Source organism: Zeus faber, assembly GCF_960531495.2.
Source record: "Zeus faber genome assembly, chromosome: 6".
NCBI lineage: Eukaryota > Metazoa > Chordata > Actinopteri > Zeiformes > Zeidae > Zeus > Zeus faber.
The window spans coordinates 29,638,457-29,658,308 of NC_137201.1; the positions used below are offsets into that span (position 1 = coordinate 29,638,457).

At 41.6% G+C, this 19,852-nt stretch overlaps 1 protein-coding gene across 2 annotated transcripts in view; it reads left to right on the forward strand.

Moving 5' to 3' along the window:
• Positions 1–437: 437 nt before the first annotated feature.
• LOC307231503 (plasma membrane calcium-transporting ATPase 1-like) overlaps positions 438–19,852 on the forward strand; it is a gene marked incomplete at both ends in the record, with an annotated part of 29,900 nt that continues 10,485 nt past the window's right edge. The window contains 11 exons of one of the 2 annotated variants that reach the window (XM_080002245.1): positions 438–633; positions 6,554–6,751; positions 8,532–8,789; positions 9,413–9,538; positions 10,149–10,343; positions 11,537–11,563; positions 15,689–15,829; positions 15,992–16,206; positions 16,812–17,054; positions 17,664–17,905; positions 18,766–19,003. In XM_080002245.1, coding sequence (XP_079858371.1) covers positions 438–633; positions 6,554–6,751; positions 8,532–8,789; positions 9,413–9,538; positions 10,149–10,343; positions 11,537–11,563; positions 15,689–15,829; positions 15,992–16,206; positions 16,812–17,054; positions 17,664–17,905; positions 18,766–19,003 — 2,079 coding nt within the window. The remainder of the gene's footprint in view (positions 634–6,553; positions 6,752–8,531; positions 8,790–9,412; positions 9,539–10,148; positions 10,344–11,536; positions 11,564–15,688; positions 15,830–15,991; positions 16,207–16,811; positions 17,055–17,663; positions 17,906–18,765; positions 19,004–19,852) is intronic. The other variant, XM_080002246.1, reaches the window with a different exon arrangement.

The following is a 19,852-nucleotide window of genomic DNA, read 5'->3' on the forward strand; positions in this document are numbered from 1 at the left end:
TCTTTGTTTACCCAGCGATCTCTATAAGGTTTAGTTTTTATTTTTGAATGTCTGCATTACATTGTCCCCTTGTTGAATGGTTCTAAAATGTGTTACATTCATATAAATAAGTTATTATTTTCTTAAATGGAGGTAGTAGTGCAGCAGTAAAGCAGCAGTGGTAGTAAACTGTGTGTAACCGCCATCTTTTCATTCATCCCATTTCAGATGAAGCCTTCCCACCTCCAAGTGCATCTGGGCCCCTTAGAAGTCACCATGAAGAAGTGGGATTTCAAACAACCAATGGAAATGGCTTTCTTTGTGCCGAAGTCAGACTCGCTAGAGTCAAGCTAGCCACTTCCCCAGAGAAACCCCATTGGTTTATGGGAAAAACGTGATCCTCCAGTGAGCATCACACTCAGGAAAGCCTCTCTTGCTGAACGCTACTTGATGTTGACATGGCCAACAACTCTTTCCGTGGCTCCAAGCATGGCCGCCGTGCGGAGGCCAATCATGATGCGGATTTCAGCTGTTCGCTCAAGGAGCTCCGCTCCCTCATGGAGCTCAGAGGAGTTGAGGGACTGGCGAGGATCCAGGAATGCTACGGAGATGTAAATGGCCTCTGTGCTAGACTAAGAACATCGCCTGTTGATGGTAAATATATTCATATATTCAATATAACAAGTGTACAGGTATATGTTATTCATATGGAGAGTCTGTGTTGTGCTGGTCTTTGGTGATGGTGATGATATTCTGACTTGCATTGTATCAAAAAAGGGATTTCTTCTCAAAATAATTTCAAGCATAAAAGTAAAAAAAGAAAATCATGAACGTTTTTGAAGTACAAACGTTAACTAACTAGGTAGACAAAATTATTCCTCCTGGAAACAAATGGTGGAAATCAATTACAGTATATATGGTAAATGGACTGCATTTATATAGCGCTTTTCTAGTCATACAACTTTATGCGCTTCACAGTGTATACCTCTCATTCACCCATTCACACACACATACATACATTCATACATCGATGGTGGCGGCAGTCGTGCAAGGCGCACATCAGCCCAAGGAGAGCAGTTAAGGAGTCAAGTGTCTTGCTCAAGGACACTTCAGCAGGCTACCAGGATGAACTGGGGACCGAACTGACAATCTTCCGATCACTGGACGCTCTACCTCCTGAGCTACTGCCCCATAAAGTAAATTCATGGCATTATATTTTCCTCTTAATACGTGTATAAATAGTATGCTCCTTAAAAAATGCACTCTCTATAGAGTGCTTTGAAATGATGATTCATATGGATCCCTACTGTTGAACGGCCTTTCGACCGGCTTTTAGTGCTGAGCCAGACCCCGGGGGGCCTCAGTGTTAGGGCATTTACTTTTCACATGGCAGGGCTGCCCAGGGTGCATTTAGTAAGGCCACAGAGTACGAAAGGTTCGATCCGTCTCCAAGACATTTTCTTTAAAGATGGGATTCATCCTCGTGGTGAGAAAATTTGCTGGTGGGAAATCAACAAAGGGAACTGTTCTATACTAGATAACTGATCACTCGGGTAAAAAAAAACCATACTGAAGGCTGGATCCATATCCAGAGGAGACATGTTGCTGCGATGTTCAATGTAGATGGAATCATTATCAAAGAGCCCCAACACATTCAGTCACACATTCACAACAGTTATTTTTGGAAATATTATTATTTTCAGGCAATTTTTTGTACTTAATTGTTTATTTGGGGCTGTGTACTGAAGCTTTTTTCAAAGCAAGCAACCATAACTTGGCAGAAGTTTTGGTTCTTGTTGCTCTTGTTAAACTAAAAGTTGAGATATCGATGTCTGCATCTCAGCCTTCTGATGGCTTCTGATGAAATTGAGTTCAATAGTAGGATCAGACATTTGACATGGTCGGCCAGAGCAAAGTCTTTATTGTCCAACATAATCAGTTTAGTGACCTTTGCTGAACCTCGAAGGGGGATGGGATTTTGGATGTGATCTCAGATTAGATGACACAATATCCAAGCCGCCGTGCTGCTCTCTGAGCTACTGCGCATAACTATAATGCACAGAATTCACTATGACCCCTCTCAAGTACAGTTTGCCAGCATTGTTTAACGCCAAAGTTTAGCAGGAATTGTTTATAACATTGTTTAAAGCTATTGTTTAATGCTTCACTGGGAGAATTCAGATGAGTCAGATCAGTTCTTTGTTCCAGAAAAAATACTGGATTTAATTTTAGATAGTCTGAAATTATAGTCGATGTGAGAAGGGCCATATAATTAAAATTTTGGCTTGACTTTGAGTCAACATTGTTTGGCGCTGGGCTTTGTGAACTATCTGCATGAGGATAAAAAAAATAGAAACTTGTGGCACAGTTTTTGCATTTGAATGCGTGTTGACTTGCATGATTCACTGGTCTAATAATGTCTTCTCTGAGCAGGCAGCAGCTGCATGATTCACAGCTAAATTATTCCTTGCAGCACAATGCTGATTTTAGAAAAAATATGTCCTCTGTCCTCTTCATGATGTGTCATCCCACAATAAAAACATTCATACTGTATAGCCCTAAATCATAAACTGATAACAAGCAATTAGAATAGCCCTTTTTATATTTATTTTAAAGATGTTACATGCGGTAAATATAACGCAACTTGCTTTTAAAAAAAATACCATCTGAAATGGATGGCTAATGCTTGCTTTGACCATATTATACTGTAGTTCTAGAGCAGTGGAGTTTATTGCAACATCAATTTAGTACTGTCATATTATGACCGCCATACAATCAATAGTAATTTAATGGTGAAATAGTCGACTGCAGTGCTTCCCTTATAATTGCACCGACCGAGCAGGCTCCAGGCCAACATGAACCCCGACCAAGCCTTTAAAAAAACATATTTTTTAGCCTATTGTGGCAACAATAAACATACACTGCACAGAAGTTAATGAGAAAATGGCAGGCGTAATTGTTTTAGAGGAGGTATGGGGTTCTCCAAAACAAAGTATCACACAAGCAACACCAACCCTATAAGCTGATGATAGTTAATATGCAGAGTCTTTTAATATCATTTGGTATCTTGGTACTGTAGAATAACTTTTAATGTCTTGATTGTCTACATGATATACAAGATATAGGAGTGCTACTGTCAGTTCTGCTTCCTCGCAATGTGCGAGAGAAAAGGTCGAATAGAGTAAGGTTGTTGTTATCAAGGACACAGATTCAACATCCCTTCATTCAACAAAGTGCATTCAGGAGTTGCGTTGGCGTTTGTTTGTTAACGGTGTAGGTGTTTGGTGAACATTGTTGAACCTGAAAACACAGTTCCTCATAGATTGTTTACTGACTCGTACAGGTATGACGGGACAGCAGGGTTTCACTCCGACTACAGGGACTGTGTGTGCAGTACACAGTACAGTAGACCAGTGGTATCCAAATTATGCGTTGCGGCCCACTTATGGTTACAGTGTTGGGGCAAGCAGGCCGCAGAATGACCACAGTTTTCATGTATAAGGAAAAGAAAATGCACTTTGCAATATGTCCTTTAGATCTACCCAACTGCTGCATCAAAAGCCCCTGGCAGGCCTGTGAAAGTACATAAAAATAACAGCAGAATATAATGATACATCAACATAAATGGAGTGAAAACGAAATTGTTTTTACACATTGCTTATTTTTCAATATTTTTGATAGATAACTCCACATTTGTGTCTAGGGAAGAAAAAAGTTAGGTTAACTTCTGCAGTAGAGAAGGATCTGCTTATGCCGCTTAATCGCCATTTTATCATTATATCCATAAGGGCTGCATGGCCCACAGTTGGTTCCAGTGAGGTAGCGGAACGGTCAGTCTTTACAGCGATGAGGTGAGGCCTGATAATGTTTGTTGTCCGTGTTAAGTGACAGCAGCCATTTTCCACTCAGTATCGGTTGTGTCCTCTGACATTTTCCTCGGCATTATTTATTCATTCACTTCGCGCCTCTTACCAACGGCACAATAAACACCGTTAGCATATCCCCTGCCCTCGCCCCTTCTTCCCCACCCGGGGTGCGCGGGACTGACAAAGAGCATTAAAATGTCACCAGCAGCTTGACTACATGGAAAAATCCATTAGCTTGACAAGCCACGCCGAGCAGGGACAACCTCTGCACTGTATCTGGATGGTGAGAGATGGGGGCAGATTGATTTACCTTGAATAATCTCACTCACTTTAAACCAGAGAGCAGCTCAGTTCAGGGCTAATCTCTCACGCTTGTCTTCCATGCTTGCTATTACTCTTTCATTTTGTGTGTGCAATTTTTTTTTTATTGATCGCACATTATACTTTTTGCCATACAACCCTTGTTGTTTTGGGGTGATTTACACATAATAAGCATGGCGTCAGACTCAACTCACTGCAACGTACAAGAGTTGCTGCACTGGAGAGTGTGTCCTCCCCAAAACATCTTGGCAGACATTAGCAGTCGATTGGGATGTGTTGTGTCCATGGGGAACTTTGGTGGGAGCTGAACTGTCAGGGCAAGTATGAACATGTGAGGCCAAACAAGGAAATGCTCTTCCACTGACAACAGATGTCCTTGATGGTACTGCAGAAAAATACATAAAAAATATAGTCACGAAGATAACACTTACTGGATACAAGAACATCAGCATCTGTAAACGTAATGAAATAAAAATGATTAAATGCTGGCTTGTAATCGTGCTTATTGCAAATGGCTAATTACCACCAGAGGAAAAGATTGGGTCTTTAATAAGTGGCAAGAAGAACACATGCACCCATGGGAGCATACATGGCACAATAAAGGACAAGTAAGAATTTACATTGTGGAATAATGTCTAAAAGGAGGACATTTTACCTCTTTGAAATACGCTTTGACTGTAGTATCATAGAAAATCGCAAACAATTCTATGTATTCATTGCAAGATGACGCAGCTTGTACAGTAATCATTCGGACAGATCATGGGATGAAATTGCGTGATATAATAGAGCTATTAACCCCGCGGTCATTTCAACATTTCCATGTTATATCAGGCTTGAGTGGCACAGGGCGCAGTGCACTGCACTGCTGCCTCACAACAAGAAGGTCCTGGGTTCAATTCCCGCCTGGGCAGCTGTTGGCACTGTGCTCCGGTGGGTTATCTCCAAAATAGGAGCCTTTCTGTGTGGTGTTTGCATGCTCTCCCTGTGCTCACATGGGGGTTCCTCCACCTACCACCAAAAACATGCGCACATCATCGTCTGTACCAGGTCCCCGGGCATCGACGAATGCTGCCCGCTGCTCCTGGCTGTCCCACCGGAGGAAGGACAAGCCAGGATGTGAAAAATGCAGAGTCCATATTTCACTGGCCACCACCCAAAAAAGCATGTGCGGTCATGTGACAAATAAAGATTCTTAACATACGTTCCATTCTAAAAATGAAATCCTTGATGTGTTAATAATATATGTAGAGCTAGTTTTATTTTTCTTCTCAACCAGTGTACTAATCTATTTAAAGGTATGTAAATGCAGCATAATCCAATGCTATATACAGTATATATAGTATGTGGATCATTTATTGGTCCTTTCAAGGTATTGTAGCGTTCTTAAATACAGTGAGTATTTGCAAGGTGTATTAAAGAATGTCATTTGATTTGAAAGTGTTACCAAATGGTGTATTTCACCTCGACTTCAGCGAGGCACAAGGTCAACTCGAGGTAATCTCTTTTTATATCAAAATTTTTGTCATTATTTTCCAGATGTACATATGTAGTTTATTCAGGCTGATGTCCCCAAGCTGAAACAAACCGAGCGGAAACGCCTGCCTGTCCCTGTTCACTCCACCCTTCAGAAACTCCAGCGGTTATGAGGCTTATCCGTCTCTCTTTGCCAAATGAGTTAAGACAGTTTAAGAACACGTGGCGAGCAGCGGCACCAGAGCCCGTCACAGCCGGTTAGGTCTGTTTGCGTATTCAAAACGTCTCGACCTGGACCTTTGGAGGTGGCGGGCAGCCGGCGGCGTCGCAGCCATGCCGTTGTCATCGTAGGTTTCTTTTGACTCGAGTCTTTTTTCCCCCCCGCTCTTAGTCCATGACAGGCAGTCACTCCGTTGAGTGAGTCGACGTTGCGAACCCGTGAGCGTGATCCATGAAAAACAATTACATAGCATTTGAAAACACGAGGTGATTACCGTGAACACTTAATTTGAGTTGACCTTAGAAAAGCACTGTTTCCTTATTTGCTGACGCATTAAGGAATTCATGCGCATATTAGCTGGAGAATGATGATCAGTATAATGAGATATTCATGAGGTTCCTTTGTACACGCAAGGATTGGCGCATAAACAGGTTGTATAATAATAACAGTGTTAAAAGAGAAGGCATTAATCCCATTGTTCCAGACACAATAGACAAATGATGGTAAGAGCTAGACAGGGAATTAAGGCAAAATTGTAATTTTTATCAATTGATGTCATTTAAGGGATGACTATATTTATTATGAAAATGGATAAAGTGCTGCGAACGCACACCTCTGGAGGTAGAGGATTTGTCACCCACGTGTTGATCTTTTGTTTTGTTTTTTTGCTTTCTTTGTGCTTTTTTCACTTTAGGGTTGGATGGGAAGTCGGAGGATATCGACAGGAGAAAAGAAGAATTTGGACAGAACCATATACCTCCGAAAAAGCCAAAGACATTCCTTCAGTTAGTGTGGGAGGCCTTGCAGGATGTGACGCTCATCATCCTGGAAGTGGCCGCCATCATCTCATTAGGCCTTTCTTTTTACAAGCCTGAAAACGGAGAGAGAGAGAGTAAGTAACCAACACTGTCTTCTTGTCGTCTGTCAGTGTTGGTTTCTTATATAAGGATGTTGATCCAAAAATATTCTAGTTTTAATGTTAAACGTATTTTAAGAGGCTTATTCTACTGGTCATCAATGGAGCATCTTTGTAGGGTACTCATAGCAGAGTTGTCATTTTAGAGAAACTGACACCCACTTGTAATTCTTAACAATTGATTTCTAAGCATATTTTAATCAGGAATGAAATAACCCGACTCTGAATTTGGTATTAATCAGGTATTGTTTCATCAGTTCTTGGTGCCTTTTCCTGGAATGTATGGAGTCACCGATGGGAGCTTTCGTGCTGTCTGAGGATTTGGTTGGTTACAAAAGAAACGGCTTCTAAAAATACACCATTTTCCTATTTTGAAAGATTGAATAACCACCTGACACTTATTGAACTGTGCTCTATGAACAACATGCTGGTAATGACATACATAATATCTGAGATGATTGGAGAAGTACAATCTACTCTGGCTTGTCCATTCATTTTGTATTTTATAAGATAGGAAATATATTCATTTTGATTTAACTGTCACATGCTAATTTCCACTGGCATGACTTTTGACGTTATTATCATCACAGTTAATAAAATATCCTCCTCCTTCTCCTCCTACCTTATCCCATCTGGAGATTACACTGCACTCCTTTGTAGACATAATTGAGTCATATTAATGCGCATTTAATTAAGCACTTCAGATCGCAACTATCCTAATATATATATATATATATATATATATATATATATATATATATGTGTGTGTGTGTGTGTGTGTGTGTGTGTGTGTGTGTGTGTGTGTGTGTGTGTGTGTGTGTGTGTGTGTGTGTGTTTCCTGCTGGTTATTATATATAATAATCAGCTGGAAATAAATAGATCTGTTCAACTGGCCTTTAAAGCCATTATATAAAGATATAATTTTGTAAGCTTTCATCAACAAGAATTACAACTGTGGCCCGGGTCCGAAATAAAAATGTTTTCGATGTTAAAGAGAAATGGTTCACCTCGTAAAATTGTTGTTTTATGAAAACATTAATCTTCTTTTGCTCCAGGCTACAGCACCATCTACAGCAGCGTTGTGGCGCCCTGTAACTGTTAAAACCCCATTTGTCACTGAAACAAATTTCCCTCATTTGTCTCTGTATTTCGTTCGTCTGTCATCAGATTTCCTTTTAGGCATGGGGCCGGACAGCTAGCATGATGAATGCTTAATGCTTTTTGACATGCTGTCTTCCCAGAAACCACACGAAAGATAATCAACTGAAAACAACATTAACACACAGTAATAGTCAAGCTCTAACAGTGAATTTTGAGTTGTGGATCGATGTCTCTAGGGTTATATAGCTTATTCCTTTTATCTGTCCTTGTGTCTGTGTGGTTCACATTGTTTTTTGTTTAAATTTTCAATGTAGGTAAAAAAAAATGTCCAAATGATAATATTCTTCCTCAATCTGACAGGGCCAAGACAACAATGTATGAACAGTGGACATGGCGCATTCTTGTTTATGTATTTTGTTGCCACCCGCCATTACCCAGCCAGTACCGCTCCCAAATCGCTGTAAGCATTGACTGCGTATAGCGATGATGTAGAACATCTTCCCTGCTGATCAGGCAGGGGGTCAGTGAGAAGCATCATTTTGTCATCATTTTTCAGGTACTTGGTGGCCCAGTGGCCCCATGGGCCCATGGCGTACCAGATATTCATTTCCGTGATAAGGAAAAACCCACAGCACCACTCTTCCTCCACCTACAGATTGCGGCAGGGCAGCTGGGGGGGTGGAGGACGAGGGGGAGGCGGACGCCGGATGGATCGAGGGCGCCGCCATCCTGCTGTCCGTCATCTGCGTGGTGCTGGTGACGGCTTTCAACGACTGGAGCAAAGAGAAGCAGTTCCGCGGACTCCAGAGCCGCATCGAGCAGGAGCAGAGGTTCAACGTGGTGCGCGGCGGCCAGGTCATACAGATCCCCGTGTCCGAGATTGTTGTGGGCGATGTTGCGCAGGTCAAATATGGTAAAGGACGACTCCTAAACATTTTCAGTGTTGTGCGATTGTTTTAGTACACTTTTTTTTTACTGATTTTTAAACACCAAAACTATGAAAACATGGTCATGCCCAGCATCTCTTCCCCCTATGAACTATGAAGTGCATAGTTTTGCTCCATGTTTTGTTTAAATTGTGCAGAATCAGGGAAAAGCTCTATGAAGCATCATCTGCAACATTCCCGGTTTTAGTTACTTTGGATGTTTATCTGACGTCTTCTCAAAATCTAACAATGCAAATTCATTGTTAAGGTGATAAGGGTTATGATGTAACTGTCGGAAAACAGAACGTCTTCACCGGGTTTGGATGCATGATATACACAGTTGAACTTTGGAACTTTTGAACTTGATACATCAGAGAACAAGGTCATTTTGGAAAAGGTAATTTTCCCATCTGGTCCACTAGATATAACTTCAGATGCAAATTCGTTTTGAGTGTATGCTAATACTGTACAAGCCAATACCAATAAGCAAAGGAAAGTAGCCTGTTTTTGTTGTGTTATTAATGTGCGTTCATGTGTGTGTGCGTGCGTGCGTGCGTGCGTGTGTCTGTCTGTGACTGTCCGTGACTTTGTGCACGTGGCTGGGTTCCAGGTGACCTTATCCCGGCTGATGGAGTGCTGATTCAAGGGAACGATTTGAAGATTGATGAAAGCTCACTGACAGGCGAGTCTGACCATGTCAAGAAGACCTTGGATAAAGACCCAATGCTGCTTTCAGGTACTTCACTGCTCGCCTCCCTGCAGCCACATTTCACAGGAGTGTAGCTCCGTGATGAGGGCCCGGACAGTTTGGTCTGCCTGTGCCTCACAAAATTCACAAACAAAATATCAAAAGCTTATAAGGGTTGGTTTGTATGGGGGTGGGTGATTGGTCAGCCTTATTGTTCATAATCTTTCGCATATTATTTTTCCTTCAAAAGATAGAAAAAGGTCATATTGTGGTTGATTATTTTGTAGTCTAAATGAATGATGATGAGTAATAACACACTTTTCTCACTATTGAAGGTTTTTTCATTTTTAAGCTGGTATTCCCCACTGTGTCAAACTATAACTAAGGATAGTGTGATTACAAATTATCCCATATCGCCTTGCATTATTGACTCTAGTCCCAGTGTCTTGACACCCAAAACCTTTGAAACGTGTTGCCATTATCTTACAGGGCTTTTTATACTGCTGATGTCTTTTTTTTGGGGGGGGGTGTAAAAACCATGGCAATATTCTGACCTTACACTAGAGCTGAGCAATGGCAAGAAGTTAATGTTGTGATCATTATAAGATCACTCGCTCACCCGCTCCCCCTCCCTTCCTCCCTCCCTCTCTCCTGCCAGGCACACACGTCATGGAAGGTTCTGGTAAAATACTGGTCACAGCAGTTGGAGTCAACTCTCAGACGGGAATAATTTTCACCCTGCTGGGCGAGGACGAGGACGACGGCGGAGACGACGGCGGCGAGAAGGAGAGGAAAAAGGAGGAGAAGAAGAAAGAGAGGGAGAGGAAAAAGAAAGAAAAGAAAGACAAGAAAAGTAGGTGGAGCTTCTTAAAGCGGCGAGCATCCTTTCCAGAGGTATCGCGAGGCCTTCTCTTGGAGTTCAGTCCGATCCTGTTCCTTCTATAGATAACCTCAAATATACAGTGTGGTTAAATGATGGCGGTATAGTGGAATATCATGTCACCTCTCAGCACCAGAGACCTGGGTTCAAATCTGTCTGAGATCCCTTCTGTGTGGAGTTTGCGTGCCTGTTCCCTCCGTGCTTACTTGGGTTGTGTGGCTGGTTTCCTCCCACCTCTAAATACACAGATGTTAGTCTCATTGGAGACCCCTAAATGGCCCGTCGGTGTGAACGGTGTGTGAGTTGCATGCGTACGACTCTGCACTGCTCCTATAGACTCCAGCCCCCTCGTCACCCAGAAGTGGAATGGGCAGGTAGTGAAAGTGTGTGCACGTACATGATAAACAAAATAACTAGGCATGCAGCAATACAGACGTAGGAATCGGATAGCTGTCCAATACCAGGCTGAGACAGCCTGTATCTGAGAATCTAGAATGCAAACATCTGACACCAAGAGCTACATAAATAATGCCAGATATTAAAGAAAGGAGATTTTCTGATTATGCTACACAATGAATCGAGTTTATCAAAGGGAAAATAGTTGTGTTGTAATGACCCCAGACTAATAAGCCTATAATATTTAGAATGGACTTAAAAAGATAGCAGTTCTGTTGTGTAGTGTGACAGTTTACTCCTGCACCCTGCTGTCCCCTACACGTGAAGTCGGTCTCCAATATTTATGATCCTAGCATCGACTTTATGAATATTGACAGTCTTATGTCCACCGACTCCAGGTACCATGTGTAGCCTGTGTCAACCTGTTCACCCTGCTCCGTGCATGAATATAATGGGAATATTAATAAACCTGGGGATATTGTACAGACGGATACGACCTCCAATTTTAAACTGAATATTGATACTGCTCATCACAACTCATCATCTGTGCTGAGAATCACTGGTGCAACTGTACTTAGACAGATACGGTAGATATAAGCAGTAAAACAAAACAAAACAATCTCTTAAAATTACCAAGACTGTGGCAAAGAGGGAACAATGGACTGTGGAAAGAGCTGGAATCCATGGTGGGAAATGTCTTTCTGTTTGAGCAAATCAATCAAATAATTTAGCTCATGTACTGAACGGATTTTCCCTTTTTCTGTCTGCAGGTAAAAAAGATGAGAGGGGCAAGAAAGGTAAGTTTTACTGTTTATTGACATTTCATTGTAAAACACACATTATAATTCTCAGAAGCATTTTCTACTGTCAAGGCAAACTTAATTTAAACCTGTTGATGAGCACCAAGGCAGCTACCTGGAAGTTCTAATGGTGAAATATTGTGTCTGTGGCTGATTTGTTTTGTCTACTAAAAACAACCATTATCCTGAGCTATGGTTACTTACCAATGTGTACTAATTGTGCAAGTTACTCAGGCTGTGTATTGGCAAGTATCTGGCAATATGATACTGCATGATATGTGGGTCAGGATAACTATAATTGCACCAATATTCAGTGAATTGCGAAATCAGTGTCAAAATTTTAGACGTCTTCAAAGATAAATCAGTGTACAAAATTATTGTATTCAAATACTGTGTTGTGAAATATATTTACGGATTACAATACTGTATAGCACTGCTGTAATACAGCCTGTTGTGCGGGAGGTTGAAAAACAAGACAACAAACTACGTTCATTACCCCCTGAAACTGACTAGATTTACCTTTATAATAGGGGTGTCACGATTACGATTCGAAATCGAATATCGATTGAAATGAGCCTTTGATTTCAAACTTGGAAATCACAAGCAGGTTCGCGATTCTCCCCAAATTTTTTGGGTTAATATTGTCCGCTGCGCCGCAGCCCCTCAGGGCTCTACGTTAACGCTTGCCCGGGGCAAGTAAACTCTGTGTTGGGGCAAGTGGAATGCCTCATGCAGTTGTCCGATCAGCAAGTGAAAAATAAAGGTGATAAAATATAAAATAAAATAAAGTAAATAACAAAATAAATCGGAAAATCGGAAAATAAACTGCATACTGTATCGCTGAAGTGGAGCTCAGCCAGCTGAGATGCGGCGGGGGGGCGACCTGCAGCTCAAGCCACAGCTTGTGGGATCTTGTGGAAAGAAAAAGTGTGCGCCGATTCAATAAAATTATGATATTTTTTACAATATGTCCACTTGATTTGTCCACTTGAGAGGGCAGAACAGAGGCAGCTCATATGTATTTCACTACAAAAAAATAACATTATTTATTGTTATCTGAAGTGACTGGACTCAAAGTTACTTACTGCGAAAACAAGTGTTTTCCAATACAAATGAAGAGTCTAACAATTGGCATAGCCATCAGTGCTGAAAAAATCGAATCGAATCATGACCTTAAAATTGAAAGTCAAATGGAATCGTGGATTTGGAGAATCGGGACAGCCCTACTTTGTAATGTTATTAAAGTGTATCAGTCCAACCTATGTACCACTCCCAGTTAATCTGCACTTTATGGAACTCTGTAAAAGTCACGACAGCCTTAGGACCTGACATCTGTAGACATAACGCTAGAGCCTTTTAGTATTACCGTACATTTGTTTTATCAAATGTGTCATCATGGGTGTGGGTGTCGGCGGTGTGTACCTCCCTGCCACCCGCCATTTGGCCATCAAACGGTTTTCAGGCTGTGCAGCACTCACCACAAACCAGGTCAAACTGACTAAATACAAACGACAGCCACTAAACGAGATTAGAGGCAGAGCTACAAGCTTGTACAGCACAGTTCCTATGAAGATCCTCCTGTCGCAAAATATTGTTTGCTATCTTAAACCATTGTGACTAACAATCTCCTGCCAATGAAATTTACAGCCGTTCATTTTCACTGGCTTTTTGTGATATTTTAGGCTGGTCGTTTGTCTTGAATCTAAGCGATAGGTGGCCATTTCAAGAAATGTCTGTTTACTTAATAGTATCTTTTTAAGATTGCTCCAGACTTGGATTTGACTTGGACTCTTGACAGAAGACTCAAGATTGACTCAGACTTGGCCTTGAGAGACTTGACGCGGACTCATGACCAAAGAATTGAGCCTTGACTCAGACTTTCATTTGATGACTTGTGGACCACTGCAGTTCACCTCCTCCCTATGATCGCTCTGAATTAACCAGAAATTTATGTTCTGGTGCTCTCACCAACTTAAGCCTATCTCTCTCCTCTTTCATCTCAGTTTGAAGCCTACTACCTGTCCACTGGATACTACTCCCTCATGCCTTATTAAAGAAATGTTCAATTCTGTTGGTCACAGTATTCCATCCAGCCTATAGGGGCCAGTGTCCTAATGAATGGCACTGTCCCATCCTGCTTCAGACTTGTAGTGTTCCAGCCAGTCATTAAAAATCTGAAAGCATTAAAAGTCCTGAAGAAAGTTTGTTTTCCCTCCACTCTTTCCCTTTTCAAACAGAAATAACATTCATAATTTCTCAGTCAGGTTTCAGGGCGCACCACAGCACAGAAGCATTTCTCTGTAAGTTGTCTCACGACTTTCAGAGAAATTACATATGTTGCTTCTGGGAACTGCAATCATAATGTTGCTGGACCTTAGTGCTAGTGTACTACTAGACTCCCCTCTCTGGTAATTGGTGGTAGAGCAGGGCGTTAAGTGCTTTAAAATATCTCTGGACTCTCGCCGTGTAGCTTGGTGAGAGATGATTTTGTACAGTAGGTAGCAAGCTTTTCTAATGTGGCAAGAAATCTCCTGTATGGCAGAACAGACAGGTAGGTGCATTCCTGTGTCCTCGGGGACCATATGGTGGTGGTGGTGTGTGTGTGTGTGTGTGTGTGTGTGTGTGTGTGTGTGTGTGTGTGTGTGTGTGTGTGTGTGTGTGTGTGTGGTGTGGATGTGGGTGTGTGTGGCCTTAGCAGCAGGTGCTTTTGACTCTGTTCATGGTGATTAGCACCAAGGAGATTAGAAGCCCTAAGCTCTGCAGCTGCTTTTTCCCCCTGCCTGCCTTCCTGCCTTTCTTCCCGCTAACAGCCTAATTTACAGTACTCAGATCAGCACGCTCTGACACAGACACTCACAGACAAACGCACGCAGAGGTGCACTTGCAGGCGTGCTGCGACAGACAGCGTTTCCACTGCTGGGTATTGTAGAGGCTCAATCAGCAGGGACCTATCAACTTAATACCCGTCAGAAATTTTAGGTGCCAATCCCCATTCAGCAATTATCGTGATCCACTGAGTATTGCATTTACATGATAACATTTAGTGCCTTTTGGTTTACACTTTTTGCTGTGGAAAACCACTTCACTATGGGAAACAAGTCAATCATTCACTTATATGGTTGAAGGCAAGGCATTTTATCCGTACAGCACATATCATACACAAGGGCAATTCAAAGTGCTTTACGTAAGGCATAAAATACATTATACGAACGCAAAGAGGAATGAAAGCACAGAAATAAAAAGCCAAAAACAGATTAAAATATATAATAATATCACAGGGATAATAGGTTAATGTGCATTTTACAGTTGTTTTAAAGAGGGTGCACACATTGTAAGTCATAGTTATTAATGCACATGATAAGTCAGTCTTTCAGTCAGTCTTTAAACAATCTGTGGACCAGCATGGTATCAATGTAATGATTAAAAAAATAAAGAAAAAATAAAAATGACTTGCGTTTTGCATATAAACAAATAGAATGCTATTTTTTTCAGCTACGACTCACTACGTAGAACCAGCTTGAGTGATATTTAAGTGATATTGGGAGCTGGGATTGTTTTGGGTCGATGACCCTTTCAATTGGTTTGTTGAGAATGTCAGCCAAGAAAAAGCATTAATCTCCGGACTGGGATTACAGACACTGAACTAAACAGCACCAGACACTGAACTAAACAGCACCAAGCACTTTGTCAGGCTGCACTCAGTTCAAATGAATTTGTGTTGTCTGAAGTTTGATTTATTTATTAACCCACTGTAATAAATTAATTTTAATTTTAATTTAATTTAATTTAGTCTTTATTAGTGAAGTCCTGTTTTGTATTATCCACATTGTACATGCATGCTATGTGCACGCACAACACCCTAACAAAAACTGCACTAAACTAGTATGTCCCTTGTTCATTGAGTTTTATTGTTTTGCTGAATTGTTGATGTTAATCAGTATATTTTTGCTTCCATGTGCCTTGTCACATATGTGATTTATTAATATATTTTTCTATTTTTTTTACTATCCATTACTTATATCTTTATATTTAATCGCTCTTGCAAAATGTTTATTTCCCTTGCCTTTTCCTGTTTTTCCCAGACTGACCATGAAAGACTTTCACCCCCCCCCCTTCTCTCAGGTAAAGACAAATATGGTGCTGCTGTGGAAATGCAACCTCTCAATGAAGGAGAAGAGAAGAAGAAGACTAACATACCAAAGAAGGAGAAGTCGGTCCTCCAGGGGAAGCTTACCAAACTGGCTGTGCAGATTGGAAAAGCAGGTACAGCAGGAGCTGAAGAGAAACCTATGCGTGGGAAATAGCCTATGGTCTCTCTGTATTTAAAGTGCTGCTTGTCAAATGTCTCTGTCGTTTACCCATTTTTGACGTCTTTTGTATGCGGCCTTTCCACCTGACATTTTCTATCTCTTCCCCCTCTCCCAGGCCTGTTCATGTCAGGGATGACAGTCATCATCTTGATCAGTCTCTTCCTCCTGGACACTTTCTGGATCCAGGGTCTGCCCTGGATAAACGAGTGCCTCCCTGTTTATATTCAATTCTTTGTCAAGTTCTTCATCATTGGTGTCACCGTGCTTGTGGTTGCTGTACCGGAGGGCCTTCCCCTGGCTGTCACCATCTCCTTAGCCTACTCCGTCAAGGTACAAGTCCAGACCTTGCTACCAAGCTGCACATCAGCTAGCCCTCCAACCCCGAACACTGGCAATGTTGAGATACTATACCATACCAATGTTGAGATGTCCATTGAGATACACTGGAAAGGCAACCCCTTGTCATGGCAGCATCATTGCATGTTCACCTAAAGACTTATATCAGAATAAAAGCTCCCAATTGTTGCAGTTTAAGTGTGATGCAGGGTTTCCAGGTATAACAAACTAATTGATCCAAAATGTATCAGAGTTGGGTTGGAACCTCACTGTTTACTACTGTTTGATAATCTGGACTCGAGCCCCCTTGACCCTGAACTGTACCAGGTCTGATTCCCCAGTGCTGTTAATTTATATGGCTTTTGATCACAGTTACAATTCTCGAATGGCTCAACCAAACTCCAAGCCCGAGACAGGCTAGGGAAAACTTCCAAACACCTAGGGGGAAAAAGAAGAAACCATGAAATATGGGTCCTCCTTTCAGGGTGACTAGGGAGGAAATAGGTGACCAATGAGCAGATTGACACTTGACATAACGTACTATCTAACATATGGGTGAATTAATTATTATTTCCTTTGCCTTTCCCCACCTCCGACAGAAAATGATGAAAGACAACAACCTGGTGAGGCACCTGGACGCCTGTGAGACCATGGGCAATGCCACGGCCATCTGCTCCGACAAGACGGGCACGCTCACCATGAACCGTATGACGGTGGTGCAGGCCTACTTGGGCAACCGTCACTACAGGAAGGTTCCTGAGGCGGACCTCATCCCCTCTGGGATCCTTGAGTTACTCATCATGGGCATCGGCGTCAACTGCGCCTACACTACTAAGATCATGGTGAGTGTAAGAAGAAGGTTCCGGTGAGGAAATCGGTTCAGGGGAAGAGTGCAGCTCAGAAGGCAGTGAATTTTGGAAAGACGCCACTTGGAGATCAGATCTAAACTAAGCGTCCGCTTCCCCTCCTCTACTGACGTTAAGGATTCAAATTGGTACTTGGAAAAGGTTCAGCTCGTTGTCAGGACAGCTAATTTGGTCACACAAGAACCTGATAGCCTGACAAGATTCTCTCAAAGCCGACATTCCTTCTATTTTGACCATTTACTAAAGTCTAAAAAGGTAACACTGGTAGAAAACTAGTGTCCCACTGGCCTCTGTAGGATGAAACTTAAACTAGGTTGAAGTGCTGGTCTCACCCACCCCAATCATGATGTCATTATACTACCTTTTCCCTTGACACCTTTAGGAAAAAGAAGCTCTGTATGACTTAGTGGTGACCTACTAACAGATTTAAGTGATCATTAAATCTGCCCGGTTGAAAGATTATTCTTCAAGCCTTTGTGTCTGGTGAATGCCAAGGCTTTCTGAATCCACAGTATTTTACAGCTAATTGGGGTGAATGGTTACTGACACTGATTTTCACACCCTATCTAACGATTCCTTGTCCAGCCTCCAGAGAAGGACGGTGGACTGCCGCGACAGATCGGCAACAAGACTGAGTGTGCCTTGCTGGGCTTTGCCTTGGACCTGCGCCGTGACTACCAAACCATCCGCAACCAGATCCCAGAGGAGAAACTCTTCAAGGTCTACACCTTCAACTCCGTTCGCAAGTCCATGAGCACTGTGCTGAAGAACGCTGATGGCAGCTACAGGATGTTCAGCAAGGGAGCTTCAGAGATCCTGCTCAAGAAGTACGTAGACTTCTTTGCTGCCTTCTGTTGTGCTTTTTTTGAGTTGTTGACACAGGGACACCAAAGATAGGGGCTACCTACTTTGTATTAAAACCGGAATGAACTACAGTCACACAGACAATGCTTTCACCAACTGCTATGATATTGAGAAAGTTAGAATTTTGCCTATGCCTTTTAGGGAGTCAAAGGTCAAACACGTTTTTGTCCCCTTCTATGCTGGATAGAGAAATTCATGAACCAAATCGAGGTTATGTTATGTTCAAACTGGAATAATCGGATGAAGATGTTACTAGTGGTTGGGGGCACGGAAGAACAGAATGAACCTGCACTCTGCACAGAACTGACAGGGCACTTTTTTAAACTGTTTCTGCTTCATAGGATATTTAGGATACATATTGTACTGCAAAAAATTGAATTCTTCAATTTGAAAAGAAACAAATTACTATTTATATTTGCTAGGATCGATTGTTCTTTAATTAAAGCTAGCTAATTCTATCTTATTAACTAAATAATATTTTGTAAATAATAATAAGGATGGGCATTTTCAAAAAAATTCTCTTCAGATAAAATTACTGCCTCAATTGAGATGATGCTCCTCAAATGTTACTGAATTGTATCCATATACATGTATTATACTATTGAGTTTTATTTGGTTTTAAAATACATATAGATATAAAAAATAAAACATACTATTTAGCCCAGAGGGTTAAATACCATTTAACCCAGAGGCTAGCACAGTTAAGCATAATCCAGTACTTACTATAGGGTGTCAAGGTTGTCGCAGTAAAAAAAAAAGGTGATATTTGATTTGGCCAGTATCTGCAGCTGCAGCTTCTGGAAGTACCTGCATGTTGTTCCAGGTGCTTTAGGACCCTGACAGGCAGTGGCGAGGAAAAAATCTTCAAGTCGCGGGACAGGGACGACATGGTGAAGCAGGTGATCGAGCCTATGGCCTCAGAGGGCCTGCGGACCATCTGCCTGGCCTACAGAGACTTCCCTTTGGCTGACGGAGAACCCGACTGGGACAACGAGAACGACATACTGACCGGCCTAACCTGTATCTGTGTGGTGGGCATTGAGGACCCCGTCAGACCAGAGGTACAGTAGGAGCCACTTGAAGAGGGTTCTTCCAGCCGGTTGATAGCCAATTCGCAACCAGCTTCCAGCCAACCACCAGGCGGCTCCCAGCCGGCTGCCAATCGGCGGAATGGAATTCCCCCTCCTTCTCATGTGTCATGACAAAGCGTGTTTAATTTAGACTGTAAACACGGCCATTTATTCAGTTGCAGTGTATTTACATTTACATTTACATTTAGTCATTTGGCAGACGCTTTTATCCAAAGCGACTATCACCATGAGATGGTGCTAAACAAAAAACACAATCACATTCGCGAGAGAGATTTCAGATTTTCACCCCTAACCCATTACCTGAGATAATGTCCTTTGAACCCTGACCAGAGGTCATCTTTCAAAGTTCAATTGGGTTTTTTTGTCATATGAATGAGAACAGGTCTTAATGTCTTATTTTATTCTACATGTTGCACAGCTTTTTAATTTCAAATTGGGAGCTGTTTTTTATTTACATTTTTAAAATTACAAAGTTCAATAGCTTTGTAATGAGAGCACTCAAACTAGGTCTATGTAAATATAGTTTCAAGTTTATGGTCAAATACTTGATAACAATGCAAGCATCATCACCAGTAATGAGATTCTTAGTCTCAGAGCCATCTCAACTTTACATAAAACGTAAAATAAGAGTGTAGTAGTGATTAAAATAAAACAGTATTTAAAAACTGATTTTATGAAGTATTTAAACAGTTAAATAAAAAAAAAAGTTTAAATAATCTAAAATGGTAAGAAGTAGTGTTGTATAAGTAATTTAAAAGTATTTACCTAAAAGAAAGACTAAACTAAATGCAGACAATAATGACAGTGAGTCAACTTAGT